At 40.8% G+C, this 12,938-nt stretch overlaps 1 protein-coding gene, 1 long non-coding RNA gene and 1 pseudogene across 5 annotated transcripts in view; 1 reads left to right on the top strand and 2 right to left on the bottom strand.

Annotated features, from left to right (window-relative positions):
• Wdr64 (WD repeat domain 64) overlaps nt 1-12,938 on the bottom strand; it is a 116,956-nt gene that overhangs the window by 11,395 nt on the left and 92,623 nt on the right. For 2 of the 4 annotated variants that reach the window (NM_001430829.1, XM_087581690.1), the window contains 6 exon segments: nt 4,764-4,873; nt 5,908-5,966; nt 7,719-7,824; nt 9,934-10,070; nt 10,893-10,929; nt 11,752-11,821. In NM_001430829.1, coding sequence (NP_001417758.1) covers nt 4,764-4,873; nt 5,908-5,966; nt 7,719-7,824; nt 9,934-10,070; nt 10,893-10,929; nt 11,752-11,821 — 519 coding nt within the window. 4 annotated transcript variants of the gene reach the window in all.
• The window catches only part of LOC103692325 (uncharacterized), a 101,636-nt gene that overhangs the window by 72,568 nt on the left and 16,130 nt on the right, over nt 1-12,938 (top strand). Inside the window, exons 7-9 of the long non-coding RNA XR_015635672.1 lie at nt 3,068-3,160; nt 4,474-4,617; nt 7,678-7,840. This is a non-coding gene — a long non-coding RNA (uncharacterized LOC103692325). The remainder of the gene's footprint in view (nt 1-3,067; nt 3,161-4,473; nt 4,618-7,677; nt 7,841-12,938) is intronic.
• LOC120096392 (U2 spliceosomal RNA) lies at nt 4,482-4,662 on the bottom strand (annotated as a pseudogene).

Below are 12,938 nucleotides of genomic sequence, written 5' to 3'. Positions count from 1 at the left end.
TTCTACACAGTTCCGGTGGAGACTACCTCAAGGGTGAAGCTACTAAAGGAAGGGAAAAACCCGGCTATCCAGATGAGGCTCCTCATACATGACATGATCTGAGGATTTACCATGAGTATCTTACATATCTCCTATATTTTAGTCATTACTAAAGTAGCATGGCCTTCCCTCTGTTGTTACCAGTAAGGGAACAGAGTCATCAGACACATTTATAGCAAGCCCTTTAAACAGGAAAGTAAGAGGGTTAAGAGGCTAAATGAATTCTGCTCCAGACCCATACTAAAGTGACGTGCTCGCTGGCCTCTCAGTGTTTCCTATTCCTCATGATTCTGTCCCAAGTGAATAACCCCACCTGACATCCTGAACCTTAGACACGGACCCTGAGCCACCACGAGGCTTTCAATTTCCTGTCCAATGGACCAGGCTCAAGTCTCAATTATGATTTTTTTTCTCCATTGAAAAGTTATAATCACCTTATAAACAAGATTTAGAATGTTAGAGTGCGTGTCTGTTGAGAACACGGCAGCATATATTAGCCGAAGGATGTGGCTTACTTACAAAGGCAGCAGTGCTTTGAGACAGCTATTAATAGAGGTGAGCTCTATGAATCGAGTATCTGGAGAGTGTTCCACTTAAAGGGATCATAAAAATAATTTCTCCAGGCCAAGGACGACTGACTTGAACAGTACACTAGTCTAAATGTCTGTGTCCCACTAAGTCATGCAGAACTCTCATTACTAATAGGAAGGCATGAGGTGTTTAGGGAAGTGTTTAGGGCATGAGAATTCCACCTTCATAAATGGAACTAGTGCCTGCTTAGTCTATTTCTCTTTTCTATAACTGACTGCATGACGTATTGAGAATGAGAGATTCAAAACTGGATGGTCCTATAGGGTGAGGTCCTCCACGCTGGTAGGGGCTCTACAGAGTCCCAAGGCTGTCCAGCAGCATCAGGGGATAAGGGAGACTTATTCCTACCTGTGACTTTTATCCTTTAATTTTTTAATATTTATTGACCCCCCCTCTCTCCCTCTCTCTCTCCCTCTGTGTGTGTGTGTGTGTGTGTGTGTGTGTGTGTGTGTGTGGAGAGGGAGAGAGAGAGAGAGAGAGAGAGAGAGAGAGAGAGAGAGAGAGAGGATGTTTGTGGTCTGTGATATGTCTGGGTGCATGTGATGTGTATATGTGTAATAAGAATGTGTATGTGTATATGATGTATGATAGGTGTAATGTGAAGTATATGTGTGTATGATGTGTGATATGTGTCTATATGTGGTGTATGATGTATGATATGTGAAGTGTGAAGTGTGTGTGTGTGTGTGTGTGTATCTCTGTGTCTGCGTATGTGTCTGTGTGTATGTATCTCTGTGTGTGTGTGTGTGTGTGTGTGTGTGTGTGTATGTGTGTGTGTGTGTACATGGGTTCTTGTGTGGAGTTTAGAGAACAATTTGTGGAAGTTGCTTTCCTTTCTAGTACGTATGTTTTCAAGCCCAAACAGACCATCAGGTTTAGCAGCAGGCGTCTTTACCCTCTGAGCCATCTTGCCAGCCCTCTCTTTTTTATGAACCACAGTCTCATCCAACAACACCCTACCTTACAGCCTCATGTCTAAAGCCTTGGTTCCTTCTTAAAGAATCCTCACATCTAAATATCACTGTCAAATTAAGTTCTTACTCTCTTAATGCCTCACTCATGTCAGTGATGAAATTTTAACAGGAGTTTTAGAGGGAACATTTGAATTTTAGAAGTGTTCCTAACAAAAGAGTTCTGATGGAGCAGTTTGACCCTTTCCACTGTGTCACCATTTAGAGATAGAGAATATGCCCAAAGACTAATGTGTTGGATGTTTCGTCTCCAGTTGTGGCGCTAGAGAGAGTTAATGGGATCATGCAGGTTCTGACCTACCAATGGATAAGTTCACAGTAAATGGGTGGCAAGGAAGCGTTGTATAGTTGTAGTGGTCCCTGGTGACATACATGCCTTTGAAAGTCATAGGCCCTTTCTGTGTGTGCTTCTCAGCCTCTAGAAGTGAACAGCATTCTTCCACCATGCCCTTCTATCAGGAGGTTTTCTCTCACTGCTGGCCTAGAAGCAAGGACACTACACCACCTAGGACTGAAGTCTCTCATGCTCTAGGACTAAGAAGCACCTCCCTGATGTGGCTCAGAGGGAAAAGGCACTTGTTGCTCAGCCTGATGACATGAGTCTGATCCTCTGAGTCAACAGAAAAGTGAAACGAGAGAACTGACTCCCCAATGTTTTCCTCTGATCTCTACATGTGCCATCCCTTGAGCATGCACTTGTATATGACACAGACAGACAGAAAGACACACACACACACACACACACACACACACACACTTTCTCACACAATGCCTTCACACATATGCATGCTTAAAACCTTCCACCTTTAATTTAATTTAATCAAACATTCTGTTGTAATAATGACGGAAAGCCGGTACTAAGTTAGGAGTTAGGCAGGTGACATTTATGAAGAAGGGAATAAGCTCTAATTGTTCAGTCTGCTGATATATGATCTTGGACATTCCAGTCTCCAGAACTATGAGCAATATATTTCTCTTGTCTGTAAACAAGCCATTTTATAGCAGCCTAACAAGAAAGACAAGAGAACAATGCTCATAGCAACAGAGGCTTCTATACCTGTGGTTGGTGTGTATATGTGTGCACATGCACTTGCATGCATCCGCCAATACATGTTCTACAACCTGCATCAAACATTTCTGTTGATGGGTAGGTGAAAACAAGCCTGTGTAAAGACCAGAAGACCAAGCCCATGTAAAGACCAGAAGACCAAGTTATTAAAGGCATTTGTAATAGTACTATTTCTTTCCTACAAATAAAACAACAGGTCACTTTTTTTGATACAAGAAATAGCTCTACATATTTGCTCCCTCTACAGAATCATCTTGATCTTGATATTTCTAAAGTTCCCCTGGACCTTCCCATATTATAGTTCTTTAGTGGCTTTTATCTGGAATGACATCAGAGTTCCCCTGGTTGTACATGGCAGGTCCCATTCTCCATGTTGATCTCTCGCTTTCTCTTTTAGTTGAAGCTCATGTCCTCTTGATTTGGCCTGCAACATGGCTTTCAACTTAGCCATTTATTTACAGTCTAAAACCCACTGGTGGCTTCTTTAACGGTAAGTAAGTATTCAAATTTATAGCAATTTCTACTATGTCCTCAACTGAAACCCCATCAATCATCAAGCCCACAGAGTTAGCCAGGATCTGTTGAATTTTAATTCAAGAATCCTGATGTTGTTGTTGTTGATGATGATGATGATGATATTTCTTCCTTTTAATATGTATTTCAATTGGTCTCATGTTCTCAAAGGCTTACTAGATTTCCTTGGTATGGTCTAAGTCCATTCTTTTAAGAACACGATTCATTGCCATGTTTTAAAAACATTTCAGGTGGGCAGCAGTTTGTCTCTAGAAATGTCATGACATTTCCCTTCCTTTTCTTTATATATGTCTATGTATTTTTAGTATTTTGGGTACACATGCTTAGCATTGATTATAATTAATTAGCTAAGTTCAAGTAAGTAGGTTCTGTAAAAGTCAACCACACTGAAATAACTAGCCTAGTTCCCCCTCTCTCTACTCAGTGATCTTTTGTTTGGGTGGGGCTCTCTTCCCCTTCTATTATTGTTTCTTTCCCCTTCCTCTCCTTTCTTCCCTCCCGTTTCTGTCCTCCTTACCTGTCCTCTCTCTTCCCTTTATACTCTTTTTCTTCCTTCTTTCTCCTCTTTTCTTTCTCTGTTTCTTCCTTTTTTCCTTTTTCCTCTTTTTCTTTTTCTGTTTCTTCCTTTCTGTCTTTCTATCCTGCTTTCCTTCTGTCCCGTTCTCCCATTTCTTTCCTTTCTTCTTCACTCTCCTGCTCTCCTTTCTTTTCTTCTCCCCCTTCCTTCATTCCACTCCATCCTCCCTCCCCTTCCTTCCCTCTTTCTTTCTGATAAGACTTCTCAGTCTGGCTCACAGTTCCTGAGCCTAAGTGATCCATGCCTCTGTATCCCCCAAAGACCTGGGACTACAGCTATGCCATGCTCCATCCGGATACATGTCCTTTCCTAGGACTATTTTTTTAAACTTTTGACCCCCCAGTCTCCTTCTGTAGCCTTCCCCAGATTTGAGTCTAGTTCTCTGAGCTGCCTATCCTGTTTAATCCTCTGAAATAATCCTCTAAAACCTAATTTTACTGTAAATTTTTGCCATAACTTTTTTTTAAAAGTGGTGTTTGCTTAATGAATCTGTGTAAGAGCAAACATTACAAAAAATGATTTTGAGGTTCATGTTTCTGCCCCCTTTTTTCATAATGGAGTCTGCATGTCCATGGATATAGAAAAAGAATTCAAATAAGTGATAACCTTCTCAAAGCTTCTTTATATAACTTTTTGGTTTATGTAAAAATTTATTCTAATAAATGTACTAAAATTGTGCTTTTTTTCTTAAGCCCCACGAAAGGGGTGTACCAACACCAGAGATGTTGTAACCTCAGCTCATGGAATATATGGTGCAAGCTCCGATCCCATCTTCCAGATCCCCAATCTGTTTGCTCTATTGTCCTCAGATAGAGGGCACATCAAATATTAAACTGGTAAGAATAGATAGACACCTGATCTTAGCCAAAAGGCCGACAGATGACCCCAAAAGCACTGCATCTTAACTAAACACATCAACATTAACACCAACTCTGACTGTGCTCATGCTAGAAACCTAGAGGATGGACCCATCTGAGTTTACCTCACTGAGCCATCAATGGAGGCGGTAAGCACCAGCTGCTTGTCTTCAACGTAGATCACTTGAACAATCTCTAAAGAATGGGCACGCCAGGAAAGCAGCTGCTTGAATTTCTAGATGGCAACGAAAAGATCTTGGGATGAATCAAAATACAGTCTTAAGCTTTCTCATCGAGGAGTTACATTTATGAGTGGGTAGGAGAGACAGTGATTAAGGCTCTGCTCTGATGAGCTTTCTCTGGCTTACTGAGGTGCTGCAAATAGCCCAATTTTAGAGAAGTATTGCTCTGCACATACCCCTGCTGGAGAAAGAGCTCATATATTTATTATTTTGTCATGGGCTTTAGTGGATGGCTGGTAGTTGTAGAAGACACAGTGAAGACCATCAGGAGCGAAGGAAAGCAGATCTGGGAGGTGAAGGTTAAGGATGAAACTGACCAAGCGATTTTTCTTACTTGCAATTTTTCTCTAGGGAAAGCATTGACTATGCTCTTCTTTGCATGGGATATGGGGTAGGGGGCATTTGTTGTATAGTATTGGCAAAATACTTTATAAAGTATTAGCTTATTCTCTTTCAAAAGCATTGTGAGGGTCAGCTGATACCTTCTTTAACATTTGTCCTCAAGTTTGGAGCTCCTAAGGGACTTCAGAAGACACTCCCACAGTTTGTTCTGCAGTAATATATTCGCTATGTTTCTCCCTACCCACTGATGGACACACTAAGATTGAAAATCCCCTGGACTATCTACTCAGGGTCATCTCTGTGACCAAAGTCCTAGGAGCTTGCAGTTTTCCTATGTGTCTCCTATTCCTTGAGACCTTAGAGGGTTAAAAATAATTTCTTCTGAGTTTCTTAGATCACTAACTCAATTTTCTGTGGCTGTTCTTAAATGGCAGGCTAAAACTCTGCAGTTTCCTACCTCCTACTGTTTCAAAGCTGTTAAAGGACAATGGATCACCCAAGGGTCCTGTCTCTGTAAGATAGCATCCATCCAAGCACAGGCTGGGGGCATATAGCTTAAATTGCAGTAGAGTCGGTCCTTGGAGGGTACTGGGGCCACTTGAATTTCTATCTTCTATATTTCTAGGACAACGCTCAGCACACATGAGATGATTTCTGTATTTATGTGGACAGCTAAAGTTCATACCTTTTCATCGTGAGGTGGATCCATGAAGGAACCAATATTGCAAAGGATAACGTGTCCTTCTGTATAAAATTTAAACATTGGAGACCTTCATTAGATATTCATAATATTTAGGCAAACACTCCCCAAAATGACATGTCATTTTGATTCAGGCACTTATATTAGTAGATAGAATAGAATCTGAGAAACCAGATACAAAAGAAGGAATTTGGAGTCTAGGGATCTAGCTTGGTAGAGAGCTGCTTAGCATGTGAGAAATCCTGGGTTTGATCCCCAGCACTGCAGAAAACTGAATGTGGCAGCACATCCCTGTAACCTTAGCTCTCAAGAGCTAGAGGCAGTATGACTAGAGGTTTAAGGACATCCTTGGTTATGTCACAAGTTTGATGCCACTCTGGGCTACATGAAATCCTATCTCAAATTTTAAAAAAAGAGAAAGAATGAACAGCAATATTATTGTCTCATAAAATAGAAGGGGAAGAAACACTTCCAAGCTCATTTTAATAAGCTAGGATTACCCCAATAACAAACCCAGATATAAAAAATCTAACAATAAAGGAGAATTATAGACCAATTTCCTTGTTGAACATAAATGAAAAATTCTTGGAAAAAACCTTGCAAATTGAATTATAGAACACATCAATAATACGATTAATATGATCAAGTTGGCTTCATTCCATGGATAGATTGATGGTTCAATAAAAATATGACAGTGAACAAAATTGGGCTATATAAATGCACTCAATGACAGAAATCGTATGTTCATTTCAATTGGCACTTAAAAGGCCTTTGAGAAAATCAGCATCTCTTCATGATAAAACCTCTGGAGAGACTTGGAATACACAGAACATATATCCAGATAATAAAACCTAATGTAAGGAAAAGTAGTGGCCACCATGATGTTAAATGAGGAAAACTCAAAACATTGTCACAAAGATCAGGAACAAGACAAGGGTGTTGACTTTCACCATTTCTAGTCAGTATAGTGCTTGATGTCCTAGCTAAAGCAGTAAGACAAAGGAAGATCAATGGGCTATAAATAGCAAGAGAAGTAAAATTATTCCTACTTATAGATGATATTATATAAAAGAGATCCCAAAAATCCTACCAGAAACTTCTAGAATTTCAGCACAAGAAATTATTTGTAGGCTAAGCATGGTGGCTTACACTCAGAAGGTAGAGGCAGGTTGATTTCTGCGATCTCAAGGGCAGCCTGGTCTACACAGTGAGTTCCAAGCCAACCAAAGCTACATAGAAAGACTCTGTCACAGAACAAGCAAAACAAATATTGTTTGGCCCAGGTCCCTTGGATGGGGGCTAGAGTCCTGAATCCTTCCCTGAGGTAGGGATATACAGACATTTTGAATGAGCTGATACCCTGGGACACGCCAGGCAGCAATCTGCAGCTGTGTACACTCTCACAATCCTGGAGCCTCAGCCTCCAGAAGGCCCGGCAGATTCTTAGAGACTAATCTGAGTCCTGAGGATGTCCTAAAGAAGTGAACACTATGCAAGATGAAGGATAAATTCACTGGTGCCTTCAACTGCATTTAAAACTTGTCCATGTAAAAGACTACCTTCATAAGGACTCAAACTCCTGGCCCTGGAGGACAGACAGGAAGAAGGGCACATGCCACAAACATAGAAGGTTGGCTTTCGTACCCACCCTGCTGTAGCTATAACTTTCTCACCGTGAGCATGCCTCTTGGAGACTTTCATTTGTCTCTGTAAATGTCATGCGTGTTTCTCAAGAGCTATTTTTATATCATGCAGGTTCTTAAGACGCAGCTTAATCGGTCAGAACAAGGACTTACCCACGTTCCCAGCCAGCAGTATCCTGCAGCACGAGTCCGTGTACAGTGTCGTCAGCGAAATGGCAGAGTGCTTCGTGAAGGGCAGCATGTCTTTCAGAAGCTTCCCCTGAATAAGGCACAAGGTAAACAAGGCTCCTATGACAATAAGTTCTATAAAATCCCAAGATTGAAGATGAATTTCACTCTACTTAAGACACTTCAATTTTTATCTCTACTACTAACAGGATTTTCTCATCTGTACTAAAAATAACTTGATGCTATCCATGAAAACTTATTACTTTGAAATGAAGAGTATGGGTAACTACTAGTTGATTGTTATCCATTTCCTCTTTTCCTTGTGTTTTCCATGGGACTTTTCATGCAATTCCTTGTGCGGGATTTCAAATAGATACTTTCTCCTTACACAAACATTCCCTTCAAAGTCAAATACAACTGCAGGGTGACATAGACATACTTACCTGCTAGGAAAACATACCTGATTATTGAAGCAACAAAGGATTGCAAAAGGTTCGAACCAATATAAACTATTTTGAGTGGTATAAGCTAGCCTTTGGAAGGACTTCCATAGCATGATCTCATTGGAAAATCAACAGCTGTTCTCTAAGACTCCTTGGATATTGTCTCTTCTGCTTCTCTGTTTTCTTCACCACAGATAAAAGGCATTTCATTCCAAGATCATCTGGGAGACAGTTTGTGTTTTCAAACCTCAGGACTCATTACAAAGCTAGAACCTGTGGGCAGACTGGCACGGAGCTAATGGACAGCTTTGTGTTCTTGGGTCTTGGAGTGGGCCACACAACACTCGCTGTCATCTCCTGGGTCCTCTGTAGAAGACTCACCACAGTGTTCACATCTCCTTGGGTCTCCCAGAGTTTCAGGCTTACAATGGCTCATCCAATTACAAACCCATCTATCTCCTGCTTTGAATTCTTGTTCATTTTTTACATTTAGTGTGTGTGTGTGTGTGTGTGTATGTCTCTCTCTCTCTGTATGTCTGTGTGTGAGTGTGTTTGTGTGTGTGTCTGTGTGTGTTTGTGTATGTCTGTTTGTGTGTGTGTTTCTGTGTGTGTGTGTGTGTGTGTGTGTGTGTGTGTGTGTGTGTGTGTGCTGCATATGTGGAGCTCAGAGGACAATGGACAACTTTGTGGAACTACTTCTCTCCTTCTACTAGGGTTTGAGCTCAGGTTTTCATGCTTGTGTGGCAACTAAATTTTACCCACTGAGCTATCTCACTGGTCCCTAATTTGTACTTTTAAATTGACATGTGCACCCCCTCTCCCAAATCACTTGAACTCTTTTGGCAAATTAAAGCTACTGTTTTCACAGTAAAAAAAAAAATTTAAGGACATTCAAAGTGATACAGTACCATCTTTCAATAATTTATACCATTAAAGTTTTATATTAGGGTTCAGCCAGTAAAGGGGCTTGCTGCCAAGCCTGGTGACCTACATTTAATCCCTGAGACCTACATGGTGGAAAAAGCGACTCTCACAAGTTTACTTTTGACTTTCTTATTACTATCACGGCAAGCATGTACACATATGCATATATAATTACACATATACGCAGATACATAAGAAAAATAAAAATATTTTAAATGCTATAGGTCAGTATTCTTTTATTCTGTTTTATGGTATGCAAATACAAATGTGTAGGTAAGTGTGTGTGTGTGTGTGTGTGTGTGTGTCTAGACCAGGGAACAACCTTGCGTGTCACTCCTCAGGAACACCATTTACCTTATTTTGAGACAAGATCTCTGCCTGGCCTATAGCTTGTCAGCTAAGTTAGAATGTCTGGTCAGCAAGCCCAAGGGATCTACTGATCCCACCTCGCCAGCACTGGGATTATAAATGTACTCTACCATGTTCAGACTTTTTTATTTTGGATTTTAGGGGTTTTACTTATCTCCCTACCTCCTTGCATCCTTTTATAGAACACATCATTAATGACATCTTACTTAAATATCCAGAAAGTTATTATCAATTCACAGCTGAGGTTGGAAGATTTGAAACTGTTAACAGTTTTGATGACCTAATGCCGTTAGTGGTAAAATGGACCTAGTGTATAGTTTGGCAGTAGTCAGTGATAGGCTGAAAAACCAGCTTTGGCTGCAAGAGGGAAATGTTTGAATTGAATGCCATGTGGAAGAAGGCTGCAATGTATGACTCTCCTCTTCATCATCCCACCCCTTTTGAATCCCAGCCAAGACCACCACCTCCAACGTCCACAAACGGAGGTGTCCATCCTCGTGTGCAGTGACCAGGAGAGGAGGCTGTGGTTCCGCAGAGCTGGTGGACGCGGTCTGTTTCTTGCTCACTGACTGCTGTTCTGATCCCGTGTCTGTTTGCTCGCCTAGTAAGAAAAACTCGTGAGCTCTGCTGGTCTTTGTAATCCTCAGGGTTCCAAGTTTTATGGAATACCAAAGAAGAGATGGGAGGGAAAGAGCAAAGAAGGGTTTTCTCAAAAAAAAAAAAAAGTTAGCTTAAACTTGAGAAGACTCACCAGGACAAAAATAGAAAAGTATCTGTACAATGGGGATCCTGGATCACAGGAAAATCTAAAAGGTTTGTTTGGGGTCCTATTTTAAATACCTCTAGAAGGTTCTGCATGTGGTGGCTAAACCTTGTGCAAGTTTTATAAATCCAGCATGAGTTTTAGTAGAATGCATTGGAGACTAAAAAGTTCAGGATTATTTTGGATTTTAAAAACCAAGAATTAGCGTAGACAGCATCATTTGTTTTTGTCCATGTTGAGAATGATTCTGAATGTCATCTCTTAAAATGAACATGTATCAAGAATAGAGGGCTTCTTGATGACATCTTCACACATGTATCGCATATATAGTAGTCATATCTACTCTACATGACTCTTCCACATTCTCTCTCCCTCCCATTGATGCCATTAAAAGGCCTCATTTTAGTAGAGATCCTTCCCTTTAGACTCCCAAGACTCCCAAACACCTCAATATTCAGTTACATAAAGAGCACACCAAGACTACTGTATCACATGAAATCCCTGTTGCAAAGGATCTGCCTGGTCTGGGCTGGAAGCTCTGTGGTAAAGTGCTTGCTGAGGATGTGTGAGGCCTCAGTGACACAAAGAGAAAGAAAAGACTCAGCCTTTTGATTCTACAGAAATGAGTTCATACTGACCTTTGACCTCACTCATACTGACCTTTGACCTCGGTGTCATGTATACTTTGCTTACTTCCCTGAATGGAGAAGAGAGAGAAGACAGTTCTGAGACATTGCAAGGGAATGAGGTCTACTAAGCAGGCAGCTCCCGCAGACAGCTGAGCTGGCATTCCTAAGTATTAACGTTAAAAGTCACTTACAAATTATTTCTTTGAAATACTGTAGTGCAGAGCTTTTCATAGTCATAAATGGAAGAGCTATAAAACAATGGCATCGCCTGGGGGCTTGCACTAGTGACAGTGACTAGTGACCAGTGCATGCCCAATTTTTGGTGTGCCCAACTCTTATTTTACAGACAACCATACAGGTGCCTTTGTTCCCCTGATCTATTGACAAGGAAAGAGAAACTTCTTTTTAGTGACAAGGTTAGACTGAATCTGGAAGTACAGCAAAGACTTAGATTTGGGCCTGGCTCTGCCTGGCTTTTCTATCCATCCAGTTATGTTTTCTTTCTACCACACTAGTTCTAAATAACTTTTGTGTGAAAATTTGACTTAATAAAATCCTGATTGGAAAAGCACTGCAAAAAAATTTGTGAAATTGGAACCGACAACACAGAAGACCACTGCATTATATTATGGACCATGATCTAATTATACCACATGTGAAGTATAATAACATAGAAGAGATGCTCAAAATCACTAGATTATTTTACAAGCATAAAAGCAATGTGTTTAAATTATTAATACACTTGTTTTATATTGTTCACATATGGGAAGACCTCGGAAATAAAGTTCTTCAATGTAGTCATTGAATTTTAGGGAGAACTAAGATTTCACATGTACATATAGATAGTTCCTGCTTACAGCAGGAAGATGTTATCTCTGTGTCACACTCACCTTGCTACTCTGTGGACCCTTGCTTGAGTCACATTGGGTTGAGGAGCATATGGAATCCTGACTTGATCTCCTGAAGAGGGATGGAGGAGACACAGGATGGAAAGGTCAGATAATCCACAGAACCCAGAGTGCCCTCTACCCACTTTCAGGAGGTCATTTCCTCCTCATGTGTGGAAGTGTTCCACTCGCTAGCCCACATCCTATGCAATGATTGCTCACTGGTTTGGTGTTAGAGGTGGAAAATGCTATGACACTGAATAGGTATGGGGGCTGGCTGGGTCTAGAAACACAGGCCTGCCCCATCTCTCTACTAATGCTAGATTGACACATTGATTTCCCCATACTGAAATGCAGGGGCAGATGGTAGTAGTAATGACAATCCTGGCTAACTTCATACACTGTGTTATTTTTTCTGGCCTGACCCTGTCTCTTCTCTTCTTTGTGGGAATGGGCTGAAAGCTAGCTTATGTACAAAGAACAATCCTGATAAGATTCTCCAAAGAATTTTGATTCAATTTTAAGACAATGTATAAAGAAGGTGTTAGACTTGGACTCACCAACAAGCAAATCCCAACTATAACATAGAAACCTTCCATATCCCTCTAGAGATTTCTTTAATATTGTTGCTTAAAACTACAGACTTCTAAAGCAAAGATAAGTAGATAATAGAATCAAACAGTTTAAATTAGACATTTAATAAAAAGTCCTCTGCTTGCACAGGAGTGAATGGGATTGCCCATTTCTACTGGATAGACCATGGGACCTGCAATATCATTTCCATTTGTGCCCTCTAAGTCCTAAATTTGCTGCATATCTGTGCAGATTGTATTAGATTTAGCTAAAAGTATGATCCAATGAGCATTTCTCATTTCTTCTACTGTGGAAAAGGGAGTTATGAGGCCAACATGGTAAGGGTTCACACAGGGAGGCTGCCATGTCAAAGGTTTACACAGAGAGAGCAACACTGTAAAGGTCCACATAGTGAGGGTGACATAAGGGTCTGCACAGTGAAGCTGACATGGTGGTAAGTAAGGGTCTACCCAATCAACATGTCAGGCCCATAGAGAATATGACAGTGAGGAAAACTGAAATGAAAGAGGTAGCTCGACACCCATCTTCCTTCTGCTGTCCCTTCCTTCATGCTGGGAGATGAGTTGCTAACCTCACCTACCTGGGATCCAGATAGT

This window comes from Rattus norvegicus, chromosome 13, assembly GCF_021556685.1.
Source record: "Rattus norvegicus strain SHRSP/BbbUtx chromosome 13, alternate assembly SHRSP_T2T, whole genome shotgun sequence".
Taxonomy (NCBI): domain Eukaryota; kingdom Metazoa; phylum Chordata; class Mammalia; order Rodentia; family Muridae; genus Rattus; species Rattus norvegicus.
This window is presented reverse-complemented; position numbering and strand designations above follow the sequence as displayed.